The sequence below is a fragment of the Apteryx rowi genome, unplaced genomic scaffold, assembly GCF_003343035.1.
Source record: "Apteryx rowi isolate R43461 unplaced genomic scaffold, aptRow1 scaffold_52, whole genome shotgun sequence".
NCBI lineage: Eukaryota > Metazoa > Chordata > Aves > Apterygiformes > Apterygidae > Apteryx > Apteryx rowi.
Window position 1 is genome coordinate 3,149,564 of NW_020450783.1, and position 19,866 is coordinate 3,169,429.

The 19,866-nt window shown below is 39.5% G+C and overlaps 1 protein-coding gene across 1 annotated transcript in view; it reads left to right on the forward strand.

Moving 5' to 3' along the window:
* The window catches only part of NRG3 (neuregulin 3), a gene marked incomplete at its 5' end in the record, with an annotated part of 270,577 nt that overhangs the window by 221,847 nt on the left and 28,864 nt on the right, over positions 1–19,866 (forward strand). The window contains one exon of the mRNA XM_026080437.1: positions 16,560–16,662. Coding sequence (XP_025936222.1) covers positions 16,560–16,662 — 103 coding nt within the window. The remainder of the gene's footprint in view (positions 1–16,559; positions 16,663–19,866) is intronic.

Consider the following 19,866-nt stretch of genomic DNA (forward strand, 5'->3'; position numbering starts at 1 on the left):
GGAGTGAACCTTCATCCACCCCGAGTGAGGGGCGTGCAGAGAAGTCCCCTGGCCTCAGATCTGTGTGACAGCCGAAGACCTTGTTTCCAGGTAGGGCTGGCAGGGCAGGCAGAGTGACCCAAGGGACCAAGTGCCKCCGGGTCAGACACTCGGGAAAAGGTTTTTTYGTTATTATTCCTTGGTATAAGGTAGTAAAGTGAGACAGATAGTTTTGCCTTTATTTTAAGATGTTTAAGGATTTTTGTTCAGGCGTATTTATTTTCTAACTGCTATATTGTTGTAAGAAAATGTTACAAAAATTTGCTGTTAATCTCTCTGCCGTTGGATTTCCTCATACTATGTATAACCAGTATAACGGTGTAATGGTATCAAATTGTCTATGAGGCTACAAGAAATGTCATTTAGTTCCTTTTGGTTTGCCAAACAATAACTTGGAAGGCAATGTTTTCTCCCTAAATAAGGTGGGTGTTCATGGTGTTTCAGAGCTAGGTAAAGTTTATCGAACAACAGCCCTATGCAAAAAAGAATGTGAAACGGTGCAGTAGGTGCAGCCAGGAAACTTGCTTTGCCAAGGAAATGTGATGCATCTTCTTTATTTCACAGAAACATGCGGGATGTATGATTTTCATCAACAACTCCCATGTGCAGATCTGCTCGTGTATGTGTTATTAGCAAAGAGCGAGCTCAGTGTGTTTTCTTTCCGGGTCAGTAGCCCTGGCAGAGGTCGGATCTCAGAGGTCTGCGTGCCTGGGGGCTGAGGAGTATCTTTATATYTGCGCCTTCGCAGGTCTAAGGAGAGGGTTGGAAGTCTGGGATGGAGGCGGATAGGAGCAGGAAAGGGGCTGGAGGCAGAAATTTAGAAGGAGAGGAGGAGTCTGCCAAAAACTTTAGGAGAAAATAGAGGAAACGTGGTGCTGAGACTGAAGTGGGGGTGAGCAGGACGGCAGGGACGCCGGCAGGGGCGAAGGCAGGGTGCAGAGGGCAGCGGCACCCGGCAGGGACGCCGGCAGAGCAGGGAGGTGCGTTCGTGTGACTGGTAACGCCGCCGGCAAAGCCCTGCTGGTCTCACTGCTTTGGAAGACAAACTAATAGACRCCCACATCGTGGGCATCCTGCCCACGTTATTCACCCTCTGTTCGTTGGTAGCAACATGATATGCACATGTGCAAARAGGAAAAGTCAGACACATTTCAGCTTCCCAGGAAGTGGCCAGTATGTGYTGGGAAAGCTCTGAGAAAGCAAGTTTTCCCGTTTTCTTCCCTTTCCCGCAATCCTCTGTCCCCTCCTCCCCAGCTTTAATCATTTCAACCTCATCCCAGCTAATTCCCCAAATTAGGGCATATGCTTACATGCTTCTCTAGTTGGTTGTTTTAAGATCTCTTGTTCTTAAGTTCTGTTAAAAAAAAAAAAAAAAAAGGGGGGGGGGGGACCAGACCCCCCTAGACAGGATTTAAAACCTTGAGAACTCCTTTTCTTTATCCTGGATGTGTCTGTTCCATTATTCATAGCAGAGGGCTTTATATCACTTGTACCTAACCTCCCATAAATTTGTTCTGTCAATTTTAACCAATTTCATATTAAAGATTAATTAGCAAGATTTGAATTTTCTTTAACTATTGAGGAGGCCTTTGGGGAAAATCCTGGCATGCATGTGTAATTGCAACACATAGACCAGAAGAAATTAAACAAGATAGTTAAGGTAGTAATAGGATTCAGCCGAACTTATATACTTCCAGAATGTACTGGTATTAAGCTCATTTGGTGGCATGATTTAGCTGTTCTATTTCCCCTCCGCAAGCACTCTGAAATAGTTCCCTGATAGTGAGCCGAYATTAAGCTAAAAAGAAAAAAAAGAAAAAGTAGAAAGATGGGCTTTGATCCAGAGTGAATTTTGACCTCTTGTGTAAAAGGGTTTCGCATATCTTTGTGATACTGGATGTTACTAATGCCATTTTGGAAATCAATTTTCCAGAGACAAGGCCTTCAGAAGCATCTGCAATGTTTGATGTTTGCTTTGTTGTTCTGGACTGTGGTTCTTCTCTGACTAAAAGTAAACCAATGACAGCCTTGCTTGCAGTTTGGGGTTTTTCCTTTTCCTGAAGTATAAAACCTAAGGGCTTTTCTGGGGGGGGGGGTAAGAGACAGGGAGGGGGGAGCTTCTTTATCTTTAAAAACATCAGTCTTTCTGTGAAAAGGACTTATGTGAGAAGAATCCGTGAATAACTTGTCTGTATCCCATTTACAGACCTTTTTGAAAGAAAGGGGATTGTTTCATATATATTTTACTTTTAAAAAGATTGCTGTTGTCTTTTTAATGATTTGGCCTTGGTTACCTTAATTCTTGGTTATCATAGGTAATTTTAACAAGTTAGAGCAATTATGTTACTAACAATAAGCATTACTTAATCAAAACCCATCTCAGGTAGGTGGGAAGTTTCCTACTAATTTAAGTAGGTGTAAGATAAGTATCCTGTTTCATCAGTACTTTAAGTGAGTATTTGATAGAATTTTTAAATTATATTTGCAAACTTAATATATATGGACCTCTTACATGATAAGTCTATTTATAAAAATAGAAATAATATTTTGATTCTTTTAAGTACATTTTTACATTTTTCGAGAGTTTAAAATGGAGCCCACTTTATATATATATATATATTTTTTTTTTTTACAGATTTTTGCAGAGAAGCAATTTTTTAGCGAAACATCATGGTAGAAGATTTTGATTTACTGCTTACCCAGGTTTTTCTTAAACAAAATTTATGGGGTGTCCTGGCTAATATATAGGGTGATTTGTATTTGTGTGTTTTAGCATAGGATATGTATTGTAATGCAGGGTAGCCTGCCAGAATGGAAATTTGACTTTCAGAGTATTTTGCATGTGGACTGGGTATAACTGAGAATGGATTGCACAGACGGAATTTTATGAATGATGATTAAAATCATTAAGTTTCCAAGTTTGGATTATTTCTATATTATTCATAGGATAAAATTTACTAATCTTTATAAAAAATCTGAAGTTAAGAAAACTGACAGTAAGCCATGAATATATTGCAGGCACAGGAGTTACCCATAAATTATTTCCCACTGACTGGCTCATGCTTGTGAATTCACTGGAGCAAAAATGCACACTTAGGCATAGTCACTTACCGAAGTTCAGTGTCTCATAAATGACCTCAAGGACTCAGTGAATTTGAAGGCATCCACAACAGTTGATGGAGGTGTCCATTATGATTCTCTGTATAAATTAAAATATCACACGTCAGAAACCATTGCACACACTCTACAGTATGTGGTTTTTCTTCTTAGTGTGCAAAGTTATGGAAATYTGGGCTGATCTTATAGCTACAATATGAACACAATATTTTGTGAAAAAGTACAAAAAACCCCCTTGTCATTGAGGAAATAACTCAGTATGTTTTTTCATTAAGAGATGGCTAAGGGTAGAGCATGGAGCAGGAAACTCAGATAAGGGCAAATAGGCAATATGCTYAGGGAGCATCATGGTCAGCATTTCCAGACTCTTTCAAAATGTCACAGCATAGAGTTCACAAGTCTTCACCTGGGAAAATACTTGCTTTCTTCTGCTACTGCATCTGCTTCTGTGAAAATATTCCTAACGAGCTGATACTTGGCATAACCTAGTAGAGGCATGATTAGTGAAGGCTTCTTATAATTGGGACACAACTGAGAGTTGATTTTCTTTGTATTTTATAAGGTCTGATTCTGCTTTACTGGAACACTTGATGTTCCATGTCTCAGTGAGGAATGCCTGGAAATGGATAATTGGGTCACTAAAAACCAATTACAGGAAAATATAAGAGAAAAGCTCACTTATGAATGATGGAACTTGCCCCAGGCAACATATACACCTTCACATGTCATACACTTTCTGATCTCTTACTGTTTTATACCAGTATGATTCAAAGTGTTGAGTGAAATTTCTCTTGCACGTTGTAAAGCAGACTGCCATCTGTCCCACCATTTCTAGCGATTCTTGCTCCACCCTGTGCAAGAATCCTAGAAGTTGGATTTCCTAGATGAATTCATATAAAACGCCACTTAAATGTTTCCAACTCAAAAAATTGTGGAAACTGTAGTACAATGAAAGACCAAATCAAAACTACACATGAGAAGAGGTGGGAGTGGGGTTCAGGGGTGTAGGTCTGGCAGGGCTGCAGGGGAAACTAGTTCTCAGCTATTCACGTGTTATTTAATCAAATTCCACCTTTAAATGTCCCCACCTCTGCGAGCCACTCTTGGAAGGTTGTTTTAGAGCCTATTCCAGTCATCTACTAATCTAAATGATTTAATTAGGTCTAAATCTAATCAATCTAAACATACKTATTTTCACTTTGTACCTTTTTCTATTCGGTGTGGTGGTGTGTTGGCAACTTGATGAATCATATGTTTTCTGATCATGTTTTAGAGTAGATATAAGAGATTTCCCATTAAGAAAGTAGGTAAAGAAGGGTCATCTGAAAGAACCTTATCACTATTCCTACTAAAAGAAGCAAACCAGATCCTACTAGGCAAAGAGGATGTGCAAAGAGCAGCCTGGGAAGACAGTGCGGTGTTCTTGGCTTTAGCAATATCTGATGGCAAAGAAAAAATTCAAAAGACGATTAAGACTTGCAGGGATTATCCATCTGTCTTTTTGATAATATTGCAATTAAAGATGATCRGTGGGAGAATTAATCATTACTATATAAAGCTGCTGATGAAAATGTGAAGGCATGTAACTGTTAAACAATAGAAACTTCGTATTTACGGGGCAGAACAATGTCTTACACAGTCACGTGCAGCAGGTCAGTCTTGCACAGTCATGCAGCAGGGAGGTTTTTTTGTGTGAAATTTCAGTTGCACTCCGAAAGGGGTTTTCATGAACTCTCACAGTTACTCCGTTGCATGAAGATGTGTAAATGGCGCCGTCTCTGCAATCCCGCTTCTCCTTTGCGTTCTTTCACCATTTACTTTTGTGCCTTGGCAAGGCAGCAGCTGTCACCGGCTGCCTCCCTTGGAAGGGCGCCCTCAGTTACCCAGGACGTCAGCTCGGCTTTTGGAAATACCTGTCTCACCTGGGTAGAACAGAAAAATAGGTCACAGAGAGACCAAGTAAGCCAAGTTACTGCATGCTGTTCAGCTCTCCTTGTTTGTGGTGTTCTGCTTCATCTTCTCGTTAAGCCATGCTCAGAGCTGCGGTGTTTCAGCAATGTTTGTTCAAGGCTCAGCACCYGCTTGGCCCTGCAGTCATAAGCTGTCCATCATGACTGCCACAGAAAATAATAGGAATATTTTTAAAAGACATGAAGCTGAGGGGCACAGAAAGGATGGTCGCATCAAGAGGGAATTGGAAAGCAGTTTGCCATGACTGGTTAGTGCAGTGAACTTTATTAATGCTAAAATGACTCTCAGGTAGTGCTTACTTCTAGCATAGCACTTTCATTTGCAATTTTTAGATAAAAATCMTGACTTACCCTAAACAGAGACATTATAAAGCATATCAGAAGCCGACACGCTGTCCTTGCGCTGCCAGCATCACTGCAGAACATGACAGCTCCCAGCCTGTAAAACCCACCGAGGCATTCTGCAGAGAAATGCTTGTTTCTTGTACTACCAGGCAGAGTTCACGCGGCAGCGTTTGACACTGGTGTAATATGTCCTTCAGCTTGCCGCGCAGTGGCAGTGTGGCAAGCTGCTCCCTTTCCAAGGGCCGTAGAATAATTTGGGTTGGAGGGGCCCTCAGGAGGTCCCCCGGCAACCTGCTGCTCCGAGCAGGGTCTGCTCTGACATCAGGCCAGGCTGCCCAGGGCTTCCGAAAACGGAGGCTGCACAACCTCTCTGGGCAGCCTGGTCCACTGCTTGACTGTCCTCATGTTGAAGAAGTTTTTTCTTATATCCAGGGGGACCTCCCTGGTTTCACATATTGCCTGTTGTCTCTTGCCCTCTTGCTATGCACTGCTGGCTCCAGCTTCTCAATAACCTCCTCAGGGCCAGGGAGCATTTCTCATTTTATTTATTTTATTTTATTTCGAATGAGTAACTTTTAACTTTAAATTCATTCTGAAATTATTTTTGCTTTTACTGAAATTAATTTCTTATTCCCTCTGTAGATTGGCATGTCATTACGTCACACTGTGTGGTTTAGGTAACCATGCATCTTTTTGAAGTGGCAAGTTTATGGGYTTTCTTTCTGATGCTTTATGTGTGGTTGACTCCTGAAAGAATCAGCATAGTAATGGATTTTGAAATTTAAAAATCTATTAGTAAAAAATATAGTTGTGTTTATGTACATGCTTGCCTTTAAGCATATGTTCACATCCCTTTTTTGAGTTCTGATTGACACAGGTGTTTAAAACCCACCTAAATACAGTCACATAGAGAGCATTGGACTATATATTGCCTTGTGCGTTTATATAAGTTGGGAGGGCAGGAAGAGGAGTTACACGAATTAGGAAACTGTGTCCRTAACTATTTTACGAGCTTCCTTTTAACCTGGAACGCAATTGGAGTGGGTTGTTGGTGTCTCRCAGGATGGCAGTTGCTAAAGACTTTAATCCCCTTCTTCACCCTTGTAAACCGCAGGAACCTAATCCGGCTCGCGCGGCGCAGTCCCGACAGCTGGGTGCGTGCACAGGCTGGCATCTGAGCGCTGTGGTTTTGGCAGCCTCCTGYCTGCCCGCAGCCCCTGCCAAGCGCCGGGGCGAGGGCGGGCACGGGGAGCGCTCCGCGCGGCGTTCCCAGGGGCGAGGGCTTGCTCGCCTCCTAACGCTGCTGCTGCTGCTGCCATCCGCGGGCTTCGGCATCTGCCAGCGCTCGGCGTGAACATCTGGGTGTGTTATCCCTCGTGCTGGCTAAACGCCTCTGGAGAGCTGCAGCGAGTAGAGCTGCTCAGAGCCACCAGATTTGCTTCTCTCACTGCCGGCAGAGGCTGGTTTTCCCTCTGAGCATTTGTAGTGATTTATCCTGCCTGGACATTAAGGGTGTAGTTGTGAGGGCTAGCGAGCACGCGTGCCGCRATGCACAAGGCGACCGACGAGGTTTCCGTGGCCAGGTGAGGGGGTGCCRATGCGCCTGGAGGGGTGAGGGACGTTGCACATGGGACCAGACCATACCTCCGACTTCCCCTGGCTCGCAGAGCACGCAGGGCCAGTCCGCAGGACGAGAAACGCGCACGAATATGCRGTCCCTTAATCCACCACATATCTGGGAGCTTAGGCTGGGCCCCTATATWGGGGCTAATCCAAAGTCCATATCTTAAGAAACCATGATATACTCTAAAATAACTCATTCAGGAAGCTCGTGTCTGAATATGCTTCCTTCTGCTTCCTCCGTTTACCAGCATAAAGTAAAGTCGAAGCTGTAGGAGAGCTGGAAGGCCCAGCTGAGTCCTTGTGAATACGAACTTTGCGGAAATAAAAGGTGGTATTACAAGAAGAATGAATGCTGAATGGAAGTTTCACTTTGGAAGATTTTTCATGCTGCTGATGGAGAAAAAAGATCATAGGGAAGACATTTTAAAAGTGCAAGAGGGTGTTTGGGTATAAGGTTTACAATAAAAAATGAGAAAAATAAAGGAAAGATAACAAAATCAGTGAGGGAAGATGAAGGAAGATGCCAAGAAGCAGCCAAAAATTAAGACAGGAAAAGAGGGTGACTCATCATTCTAGAGGCAGAAGAGTATACCATCTTTTTCCCCCATTTAAGACTCATGCAAAATTATGGAGCTTACCCACCCTGTCAGAGAGAACAAGGAATAACCTTTTATCTGAGGGAAATCTTTGGCTTGRAAGGGCTCTACAACCTGGCAAGTAAGTGATAGCCTGCAGGAATATACTTGTAAATATAAACATTGGAAAAAAAAACATAAATCTTGCCTGAAATAATGTTATTTAACAAAACAACAAAAAGTATGATTGTCTTTTTGTAATATTCTCCAGTTTTTGAGTTGTGATTCATGCTTTGAAAGCTTTTAGCATATCCGCGAAAGATTAGAAAGTGTTTTCCTGTAGAATGAAGAAAATGTTGCAAATTCCCTTGTTCAATGAAGGACCAGTAGGAAGCCTTCAGACTTCATAATGTATTATGGTTATGTGGAGTTTCTTACCCAAATTTCCAATGGTTTCAGAAYCATTAGATCAAGATGGCCATCAATGCTGTCAACACCAAGGTAGCCTGAATTGCGCAGACTGCCTATTAGCTTGGTGTACGGCTGTGGAAACTGTATTGATATATAAAAATCTTTTCCATGTTTTCAGCGTCTTGCCTCTCCTCCTTAGGTGCTGACTTAGTATGGCCCCATAACTGGGAATGGGCTGCTGGACAGAGATCTCGGTTAGTTGGTTGAGGTTGTGTCCCTGGTACCTGCAGTAGGAGCTGGAGGTACTTGGAGATGTGATTCTCAGTAAGCAAAAGTGACATAAGGAGTAAGACTTGATGGCAGTGCACACTCCACAAACATCTTTTAGCTATTAGCTAAAATGTTTTAATAGCTAAAACACCAATGTTTTTAGCTGTTAGTCCAGTAGCAGCTCTGTACTAGCAAGCATAACGATGACACTGTGGAGAAGCTTTTCACCATCTCAACTTCCAGTGTTGCAGATGTTTAAAATCCTTCCGACAGTCCCATGGTGGTTTTCTTGGTATTTTTGCAATTGGCCTCTTTAGTAACGCTCTGCTGCTGCTCATTTTCTGTTAGCTGCATGAGTTGCTGCTGCTGGTGCCAGTTCTGGGGCATCCTGGGTGCCTCTGGGCCGCCAGAGAAGTGGCGGTGCCAGCAGCCTCGGGGCAGAGCRGTCACAGCATTGACGCTGCTGTTTTTTCATGCAGCGTGAATATTTTGGAGCGTGCAAGCATATAAGCATATCAGGCTTTAGAGTTAAAGTTTTTTCACAGTCAGGGAACAAGGGGTCAAAGTACTCTCCATCAGCATGCCCCTGAGATTTGGATGTCTCTTCCCCCCATCTCTCTCCTTCTCGTGTGCCCAGTCTCTCTTTCATCTTCRTTCATGGTAACATAGGTAGAGAGTAAGGCAGAGCTTCCTCTGTTCAGAAACCAGTAACTGGAGTACTGCTCGTGGTGCTTAGTGCTGATGTTTCATTGAGTTATAATTAAATCTGGTAAGTATGGTTTCRTGACTTAAGTATTATTCTTAGTCAGTGCTTAGTCTGCATCAAACAATGGGAGAYGGCAAAAAATATGTGGTCTGTGGGCTCCCATGCCCCTCCATTTCAGGTACAGTGCTGTCTCTTCGGGAAAAGGGACGCTGCTTCGTTGAAAATGCCAGTGGCTTCCCCGTTCTTGTCTGCTGAGAGCTGTTCATTTTCCTTCTCAATTTCTGCTCTGTTGCAGGAATGCCAGAGCGTATGGGGCCATGCACAATCCTTACTGCCCGGGAAAAACTTCATTAAATCTTACTTCTGGGGGGAGTTGTTTGTTTGTTTGTTTGTTTGTTTTTTACTTTTGTATCTCAAAGCTGCAAGTTTTCACATTAGATTAGGGCAAGAGTTCATCTCCTTTGGATATAGTTGGTTTATTCAGGCTTTCACACCTTATTACCGTGATACCATTTCTTCAGCTAGCTGCTGTGGGTGTTTTTAGTATAAACRCCCTCAAAAGTGATCTAGTATAAAATGAAAATTAAATGTTTCAGGCTTTTCACCCYGTTCCTTTTCTGTCTACCAGATACTGAGAAGTTTCTCTCTTCAGGGCTCCTGTCCCTCGCAGGTGCTCTCTAGGGCTTTTCCCTTTCACACATCAGCAAAAATGCAGGTAGTCGCTCAGGCAGAGACTGCTGTCAGAATATCACAGATTAGACAGATTTACCCTTTTTCGGTGCCCATTGGCTAAAATATTGCTTAAGATTTTGTCCCCCAGTCAGCCTGTACTACCCAGCGAACATTTTTGCCCTCCATCCTGACGGGAAGTTAGCGTGGGGCAGGGAGGAGGAGCRGCCTTCTCTTTCCATTTCTCTTACCATACCTAGCAAACTCAAGTTAAAGCATTCATATTCAAACTGTTTCAAAAATGACAAAAAGTTGATGGTGTTTAACTTTTATTAGGACAGCCCAGTTTACTGGGTGAAGATCATTTGCTTCAGTGATAGAAGATCTTTATTTAAGAAACTTGGAATTGCCATAATAAAGTAGGAAATTGAATCTTTCAGAAAGGAAAATTAACACACAYGCAAACACATCAGCTGATGAGACTTAGGTAATGCATTTTGCTGATAAATGAATGACATTATCAGGCTTAGAAATAAAATGAAAATAGATGAAGTTCCTAACAGAACTGCCTTGTCTTAGTCATGAATTGGCAATGCATAAAAACTCCTAATCAGACATTTTCTTAAAAAGGAGAAAGCTACCTCTCATCCCTTAGCTTCTTATGGAGCTACTTCAAGCCTGAGATTTAACAAAGTTGTTACACTGAAAGTRCTCAACTAAGACTTTGAAAGGTTGTTCGATGTGAGTGCTAGTTAGAGTTGACACAAATTCTGAAGTTGCCTGCAGATCAAAGGAAATGATTGTTTCTTAGGAAAYGAAATTTAAAATGAATTTACCTTCAGAATTACAGCCTTGCTGCTTAAAAATGTTTATCAAAATACAACATCGTAACAGTGGCACTTTCCATGGGTGCTGAGAATATTGGCATGTTCATTCCTGTTATAACTGTACTTTAGACGTTCATATGTAAAATTAGYCTATCCCTTTTCCTTTTTGCAGATAAAATGAGACAAAAAAGTGGAGGTTTTTTTTTGTTTTTTCTTTGAGGGTGGGTTTGATGGAAATAATTTTTCACAAGGTTTCAGTTCATGAATTTTGGATGAGGTTTTGCCTCTCACTCACTGACCTAGAATAGCTGGTTGAGAGCTCAGGTTGAGACATTTTCATCCCTTTTTCATGATGAGTCTTTAACATTATACTTAATTCAGTGCTTCATATTTAATATTCCATGCAAAACTCATGCTAATGCAGCATTAATAGTGTAGAATCAAATACTCAAAAATAGGTCATTCAGACAGGTTGATCCTTTCCTTTTCTGCCTTCTGCTTACACAGAAAATGATCTCACTAGTATAAAATATCAATAGTCAAACAATGTGTAGTATCATGAAATTATCATATATAATGGACCAAACCTAGTTCTCTTTACTCTCATTAAGATCATTCTACTGCAGACCTTCCATGAGGACAAGAAAATGTGTATTTTTAATCCTCATTACAATCAGAAGCATTGAACAACTCTTCCCAAGAGAGAATCACTATTGAAACTACTAAATGCTGTATGAACTTTTGCCAATAGAAGTTAGCTTGGTCTGAGTCCAGTCCGAAAAGTGAATCTGCTCTAGTAACCTTGATTTTGTCCTTTCTGTAGGTAATAGAGGATACAACCTTCTGCTTCTAGTTTGTGAACCTAAGTGTTCGAAACCCTTTTAAAAGGGAAATTCTATCCAGTCAAAATAAAGACAAAAGCTGAAGAAAGAAAACTGAGTGACGAGTAAAAATATCTGAGAATTAGAATAAAACACAGTATTTTACGTGAAGTAGTGCATATGCTCTTAAAGGAGTTAGAACAGACTTATCCAGGGCAGGTTTATCTATTTTATGTATTTACGTTGAATCCATCCTTTTGGAGGCTAGTATGTTTGCAAAATGTTATCATATTAATCGCAGAAGGTGGGGAGGTGACACTGTCCTCATGTTCAGAGAGTCCAGTACAATTGTGCCAGAAAACGCGGAGGGGGAATGAAAGGAAATGGCAGAAGTGTGAGGCAGTGAGGTTACGTGGTGCCACGTTTACACGAGAAGGCCGTATCACTCTATAGTTGTTTCTRAAACTCAAGCATCGGTATCCTGTGGCATCCTTTCCCTCTGTAGGCGGAAAGGAGGGGAGAGACGGGGTTGTGCTCCGAGCTCTTCTGGAGTCTGGAGAGGAAACGGCCCGCTTAGCTGGGCCTGCACGGCTGAAGTGTTTCATGGGGGTAAGAAGGAAGCCTGCCTTTATATTGTCCTGCAGTTTACTGAGGAAAAGTAGAATTTCTTATGTTCTATCCATCAGGCCATGCTTCCTCTCTTAACACGTAAATGACACTGAATGAGAAAAAAAAAGGTGAAAAAGGACATCTTTAAATTTCCTTCTGAAAAATAGAGCATGGAATTATTTTCATAAAGTTTGCATTGATTCTTATGTATGAGAAAAAGCACTTGCAAAGCAAGTGTATGCCAGACATACCAATGAGAAGACGGGGGCTTTAAATTTTTCCAGRTTCATTCTATACCATGTTGTTCCTTGCAGCAATACAGAGCAGATCTGCAGAAGTGAGGGAGGAAGATAAGGGAATCTTATTATAAGTTTAGGCTTCGGGGACCTTTTGAGGCTGGAGGGTTAAGTAAAAACTTCAGAAAAAACAGCACAATCAGGTTTGTATTTTTTTTTTCCTTAAAGAGCAAAGCTTTAAGTAATACATTCATATGGTAAATGTCTTTATTTCTCAGTTGGCTCAGTTTGAATATTCAGTAATTATTCTCTTGGATGCTTGTGACCACTTTTAGATTTTATTCTAGAGCCACTGAAATAAGCACTGCAAGGGGGAAAGTTACTATTTTTGTTTTGTTATAGTTTTGTTAGGTCACGTGCTCAACGCAGTTCTTCAGATTTGAAATATCTTTCAAAGATATTTCAATGAACTTCAGAAAATACACAACAGAACTAGAAGATCCTGAGATTATGGCTGGTAGCGATATTGTAAATTTAGTTTCTAAAAAAGCCTAACATAATCTGTTTTAATCTTTTTTTTTCCTCAGTCATATGGTTAGAAACATATGTGGTTGTTTCTCAAGGACCTTGTACTTCCTTTTTTAATAAAGTTACAAGGAAGAGGCAATAGGCAARGAATAGTTTATTTACATGACAAAATGATATTCTTTAGAAGTAGCAATCATGAGAAAAATCCTACACTTTTCATCCTCTAAAGATTTATGTGTATGCTTCAATAGGTCTTTGCACATGCATAAAGCAGACAAATGACAGCCTTTAAGAGTAAATTTAAAAGAGCAAGAGAATCAAAAAAAMCCCCAGTGCCTGGAATACAATTTGCCCTTTTTCAGCAGCAGACAGATGAAATTGGACTGTGAAGTGAGCATTGGAAGAAATTTTGTTTCCACAGGTCACTGGAAGCAGTGTTTCATAATGTTAGTAAGTGTGTGAGATAAGCTCAAAAAAAAAGAGCAATCAAATCATGAGAAGTTTGCTGCAGGAATGAAGGTAAGAAAAAGTCAATAGTATAAATAAAAAGGGATAGATGAGCAGTGGTGCACACGGTGGATTAGGTAGGACTTGCCTGTTGGAACCCAACCTTTCATGAGGCTTAATGTCCCACATGAGTTTGTCTTGTCTCTATGTTTTGGGAAGTTCATTCATTCCATAATTTTYATTAAATAAAGCAGCCGGGATCTAAATGTCTTGCTATTTTATCCTTTCAGGTTGATGTTCTGTGGTTGTATTTTTGTTGAAGGTCACGTCTTTTGTACAATTTGAATTCTTGGTGGAATTTGTGTTCTGTAGTCTCACTTCGTTAGCTGGATTATATCCACATCAGTTCATATTCTGTTTTTTTAGCTGAAATGTTTTCTTGGCTGCTCATTAAGTGAGGAATCCTCTGCCTAGAATATTTATTTCATTAGACTGTAGTTAAGGTGATTTATTTCAGAAGGAATATATGCGAATAACGAGAGACTATATTACCTTGGAAAGTTTGTTCCAGTATGTAAATAAATGTATGCAGAGATTGACGTACATCTTCAGCTGTGGAGAAGGATTTTCAGTTCTTTCTTGCACCGTGAACGTCAGCAGCGTTCTGCTCTGCCCTGTGAGAGCAGCGGCGCTCTGCAGGCCGCAGCTGCGGCGCTCGGGCTCGCCGCGGGGATTTGTCTGCTTGTGAAGGCATCTGCAGCGCCGCGCGGCTGCGGAGGGCTCAGCTGAGCCACGCGCGCCTACAGCAATGCGCAGGGACGGGGGCACTTAAATCAAGGTGACAAGTGGGAAGACCTTCAGAGTTTGCAGAGGTGCAGATTAAATTTCTATCAATAGGAAGGGTTTTCTAAGAAGCCACTGTGGAAGGTTAGAGAATGGAAAAATGCTTAACCGATGGTACTTTAAGATGCTGGAGACAAAAACGGTGGAGTCCAATACATAAACAAAGAYTTAAAGGATATAAAAGATGAACAAAGGTGTCTGAAAAATGGGGTAACATTAATCAATAAGCAGTTCTCTAAATATTCACTGTATAAAGTAAACAAAAGGAAAAGAAAGCATTGATCAGCATGTGTTGAAAGCTAGTGACAGGGATTAAGTTGGCTATACAAAAGACTTCACATAGTTGTTTGAGCAAGATAATATTGTCCAGTCTCTGAAATGCTTTTATCTTGGTAAGATATATTCTAAAGCATCTTTAACAAGGCTGTGATTGCTATTCAGGACAGACAAAATACCACAGCTGCACAAAACCCACCATTTATCAAAAAATAACAAAAGAAAAAAAGAAAAGTTTTTAATGAAGACTTAAGGAAAAACAAAATTAAACATTTTTTGCACACGTGACTTAGATCAGTTTCTTTTAATCCAATCAGATATATATTTTTTAATTTTATGAAATATCTGAGTAAAATTGTAGTTCCTATGTATACAAGTTTTATTTGCACTCTTAGGCAGTAGAAACTGAGRTTGGCATTCAGACAGTATACATTAACAGTTGTTGAACTGTACAGCTCTAACTATAGCAGTGTGATCCATCTCAACATAAGGATCTAGATTTTGTTAGATTACATCTTTGTGTACAGTATTGGAAATGTAAGATTCATACCTCTGGGTTTACACAAACTAATTTAAAAAAAAAAAGTACTGCAGCAATGAGAATTTACCACACAGGTCTGGATTTTCTACAAGCCAATGAAAATGGGCCTAGAAGTCTAATGGACTCAGGTTTACTGCCATATTATCAGGATTTTCTATTGAACTGCACATTTTCAGATATATTTTAGATATGTAAAAAGTGTAAGTTACTCTATTAAAAAAAATTTTAAAAAGTACTTTTAGAATCTCAAAATTAAATGAGGAAAAAAGACAACAGGAGCTGAGGACATTTTGCATTCAGAAATGGGTTCTGAATCACTGTGTTGCTCATTGAATGAGCAAGTAAAGAAGTAATTAAAACATAAAGATTTGGGATTTGTAACTRTTTGAAATAGGTTACGATTAACAGAAAAGGCACTGTGACTTCTACTAGAGACAGATTACTATGTTTAAGCTTCTGAATTTCTGTATATTTACTCTTGAAAAATTAATAATTAGTACCGATTAGGATACTGTGTGTAGTTTTTAGTCATTATAACAACATGAGAGAGTGGTCCACTGATGTTCTAGTTAGGTGTTGACCTTTCAGTACCTGCCTAGATTCACCTTGATGCTGTCTTGCAGACTTTTCTTCTGGTGAATCTAAAACTCTGCTTGGAGTTACTATCACCTACTTGACCCATGGGTCTAGTATTCATGTTGATGATGGTCTGCACTGAAGATTGCTGACCTAGAAAAGAGACATAGCTTTGTCAGTGTACCATGCTTGTACCATGCTTTGGTAATCATACATGTTTATGTTTTCTACCTAAAATAAATGAATGGAAAGATTATTTTTTATGTTGTATGTCTGGAGATACTGACCCCAAGAAAAAAAATCAATTTGGCATTTTAGCACTTTGGACTTGAAAAGTAGTTGAAATAATCGAAATAAAATCTAACATATAAGGAACTGTTGATAAATTTAGTGTGTGAAACTCCAGTTGCCTATCAGCTTCTGTTTGCTGTCATGAATGTTTTCTTAGCTTTTTTCTTTTTTTTATTTTCATTCTGTCCCTGTTTTCAAATTAATTAGAAGATGATGAGGTTTATCAAGGAAATTACTTTAAAAAAATAGAAACTCCCATGAAAGCAATGTCTGGTGCAATGTAGCATAGCAGTCCTTGGATTCCGTCCAACTCGGCTGAACTAATTTTTTCACTGTGCTGTGTTGTACATAAGCTTTGAGTACAGGGAATGACAGGGGAGCATGAGATTGTAATCACTGTGCAGTCAAATCAAAACTTACATTTTTCTGGTAGCTAAAAAAGAATTCTGTTGAGTCATGTGGGACCTTGTGAGAGCTCTGATGGATCTTGCCTGAATCCAGAAAAGCCCCATGGTTATGGAGTTCTTTATCCTATTGACATGGTTTTCTAAACAGCTAAAAAATAGCATATAGAAAAAGATAATATTAAATTTTCCAGATATCTATGATTATGTATCTTTCAGTGTCTTTGAGAACCATTTTCTAGAACTTTCCTAAGAGACAGTATGAGCCTAATCTAGACTGGAGGTTCAGAGAAGCATCCATTCTGTTGAGGAACGTGCCAGTCCAGACCTCCAAAATCTCTCCTGTCCATTAGTGAAACCATGACATGCTGAAATCCACTTTTCACAAGTATTGTTTTCTGATGCTTTCATAATTCTCAATTTTGCTGTTCACAGAGAGCGAAGAGGTGTACCAGCGCCAGGTGCTGTCTATTTCCTGTATCGTCTTTGGCATAGTCGTAGTGGGCATGCTTTGTGCAGCGTTCTACTTCAAAACAAAGTAAGAGCCTTTGTCTAGTGTATTTGTTATTTAATTTCTGTCCTTTTTATGGCTTTCCAGTTCTTCAGCTTATCCCCTCMTTCTGAAGCTCTCCTTACCTCTGAGCAGGCTGGAACAGTTCGCCATGGCTAGATTACCTAAGTCAAACAAACAAACAAAAGTAAACAAGAGTAATGCATATTCTTGTTTCTRTTTTCTGATATCAGGAAAGAAGAGTTTGTGTGTCCTTTCCAGTCCTTTTTCTTGACAATAGTAATTTTGTGCCTTTTAGTACCAGTGTGATAATCACTTTTTTCTTTTGCAAATAAAAGGTTAATCATACCATGTCCTTTTCGCATCCCTTWATGTCCCTTTTATTTCTGTACACTGGGTACGAAGGTGAGTTAGAAACACATAAACAGGCATGAAGTTCACTGCGGATCATTGTAATTTGTAGGTAATTGTTTTTAAACTGCTAATGTAGTTACCTAATATCTCTAATATGCAAATACATTAAACTATCCAAGTATGGTGGAATCATCTGTACTAAAATATTTTCAAGTGAAATATTTTCTTTCCACTCTGTTTTTCTTTCTCTTCCCAACTGATCATTATCTTTTAATATTTATTGTTATGTGTGTAATTTGAGTTGCAAAAACTTCATAGCAATTACATGACATGCATGTCAATGCCACTGTATTTATAAATAYGTTCTGTATGGTTGTCATTCCCCAGTCCTGTTGCAACTGGAGCTAATGAGAGAATACACATCAATATAAATGGCACCTGCATTAGGTTAGTCATGGTGGTTGAATATTAAAAATGTGGAGGTTTGCCATATTTAAAAGTTTGGATGCTTATCTGAATCCCTTAGTTACATACTTACTTACTTATATGGGTAGGCAATTTGATGAGAAGTGCTTCTTTTCTTTAATGTTTTGATATTTCTATCACAAAAAGGAGAAAAAAAGTTGGAAACATTACAAGACCTTTTTTTAAACTTCAGGGGTAGTTTGTGCAAGTTTTCTGTAAAGATTTAAGTTGGCTCACGTTTCATCTGAACTCTCCTACCTGTTTGAATGCCTTGAGGGATTTTGTTTAATTTTTTTGGGACCTAGAATCTGACAGCAGCGTAAGCTGGGACGATATTGCGGTAGGACAGTTTCTCTCTACAAACTCCTCGGTTGTGGTATAAATTGCGAGCAGAGGCAGCCACTTTGCCACTGACCAGGAAATGTTTTTACATGTTTACATCTGCAGAAAAAAGAGAGAGAATAAGGTGTTCCTCTCCTTCMAGGAAAGAGTTGGGATTTTAGCTGATGAAGAGAGATTCAGAAAAGGCAGAATGGGATTGTCAGCTGGAAGAACATACAGTCAACAACTGAGCATACTTTGAATAAAATGACCCTCCCTTCAATAATTTACTTAGCTATGTCCCTCTTGGCTTTGCACTGTTGTAGCGAAAGGTGGAGAGCTGGGTTGGAGCAGCCTTCCAGACATCACAGCTTTGATGAGGTGGAGGGGAGAGCTATATGTAAAAATAACGAGTAGAAATAATGCTTCATAGATGCACTCACAGGATAATAGTGCTTCATCGTTTGCTTGGATTTTTTGTTTGCTTGTTTGTTTTTGAAACCTGCATTATAAWTATCATGATAGTTAAGAGTTAACTATCCCTGTCTAAGCGGGAAGAGCTGAAGTGGGCTTCGGCCAGGTTCTGGGARCTAAGGTTTGAAGAGTATTGAGAAATACCTCCAGGTCAGTTGAGAGGTCTTATATATCAGATGAAACATAATAATTTTAAGATACCAGTTCCTAACTCCCTGGCTGTTGCTCCATTTGGCTCCAGTACTGACAAACTGTCTGAAAAGCAGATCTTTCATCTGGCCTCACACTTCCTTCATGGAAAGATATAACCCACCTATTGGCTTTCTAGATACTGGAGTCCATGAAGATCATGACCAGCAGTAGGCAGGTAATGTAGCAGGGTTTGCCRCAGTCTGAGGCAGGGGATGGGGGCAATTGTGGATAGGCTGAAATAGCTGGAGGTGACAAAAGATAAATGAAATGGAAGTAACACTGCAACTTTTATGGCCTTTGAAAAGAATTTCCTAAATACTTTTGTTGTTGGTGAGATTTTTCCYATTTTCCCTGTTTGTTATTAGCACCATTCCCTCAAAATCTTCTGAATCCAGGAAGATTCACTGTAACCATATGTCCGTCTGCGTGCTGCACAATTAGCATCCTAATTGTGACATTGGCCAATGACTTTAAACTGTAAGAAGCAACAAATYTAAAGTAACTCAACTCTTAGCATACACTAGCTTTTAGTCAACAGATTTTCAGGAACTTCTTCCTCAGGCAGATTATCTTGATCATGTTTAAGAGTTATCAAAGTAATCCTACTGCATGAGGGATAATATATAAGTTTGACTTAACATATCAAAAAATTAAAATATTAGTAATAGAGAAATTCTGACTAGTATACSTTTTGGAAGAAGAAGTCTTCATGAAGAATCTGACCCTGACTTTTTTAGCCTGATGATCATATAATACCTGCTGCTAGAAATATCTATTTCTTTATGCGTTGTTACATGAAAAGTCATTCTTTAAAATATATTTTGTCTGAAGAAGTTCAGGACTTCAGTTAAACACTATGCACTTCCAATTACTCTTTTTAGGATAATCAAGAAAGTACTTTCAGTGTTAGCAACAGAGAGAGAGTGCAGCAAAAAGAATATGGGTTGCTCTTTATGGCTTAGACTYTTATAAGATACTGTGACTTGAATTTATTTCTTGCAGAAATAACAATACTTTATTGCAGAACATGTGTAAAGTAGAATATATAAGGCCCATTTGTTTTGAAAAAAACTTATAAATATATTAATCAGTGAATAAGTTCAAATCAATACTTTCTAGTTTTTTAATTGTGCATCCTATAGTTCAGAAAAGTTAATGTACATAAACCTAATATTCATATTAGGTTACATGAGCATGAAAAGAAAACAATTAGTAGATTGTTTTTCTCAGTAAATTAGCTTTTAAAATCTCAGTTGTAATGTTAAAAATTACAGCAGTGAGGCTGAATACTGCAGTTTATTTAGATGTGTTTATAGATGTAGAAATCATTCTAAATCCATATTTCCCAAATAAATCCAAATTATAGGTCCAGATATGCCTAATTTGTTATTTTCCTGATTAAATTCTAAGAATTCTTATCTACAA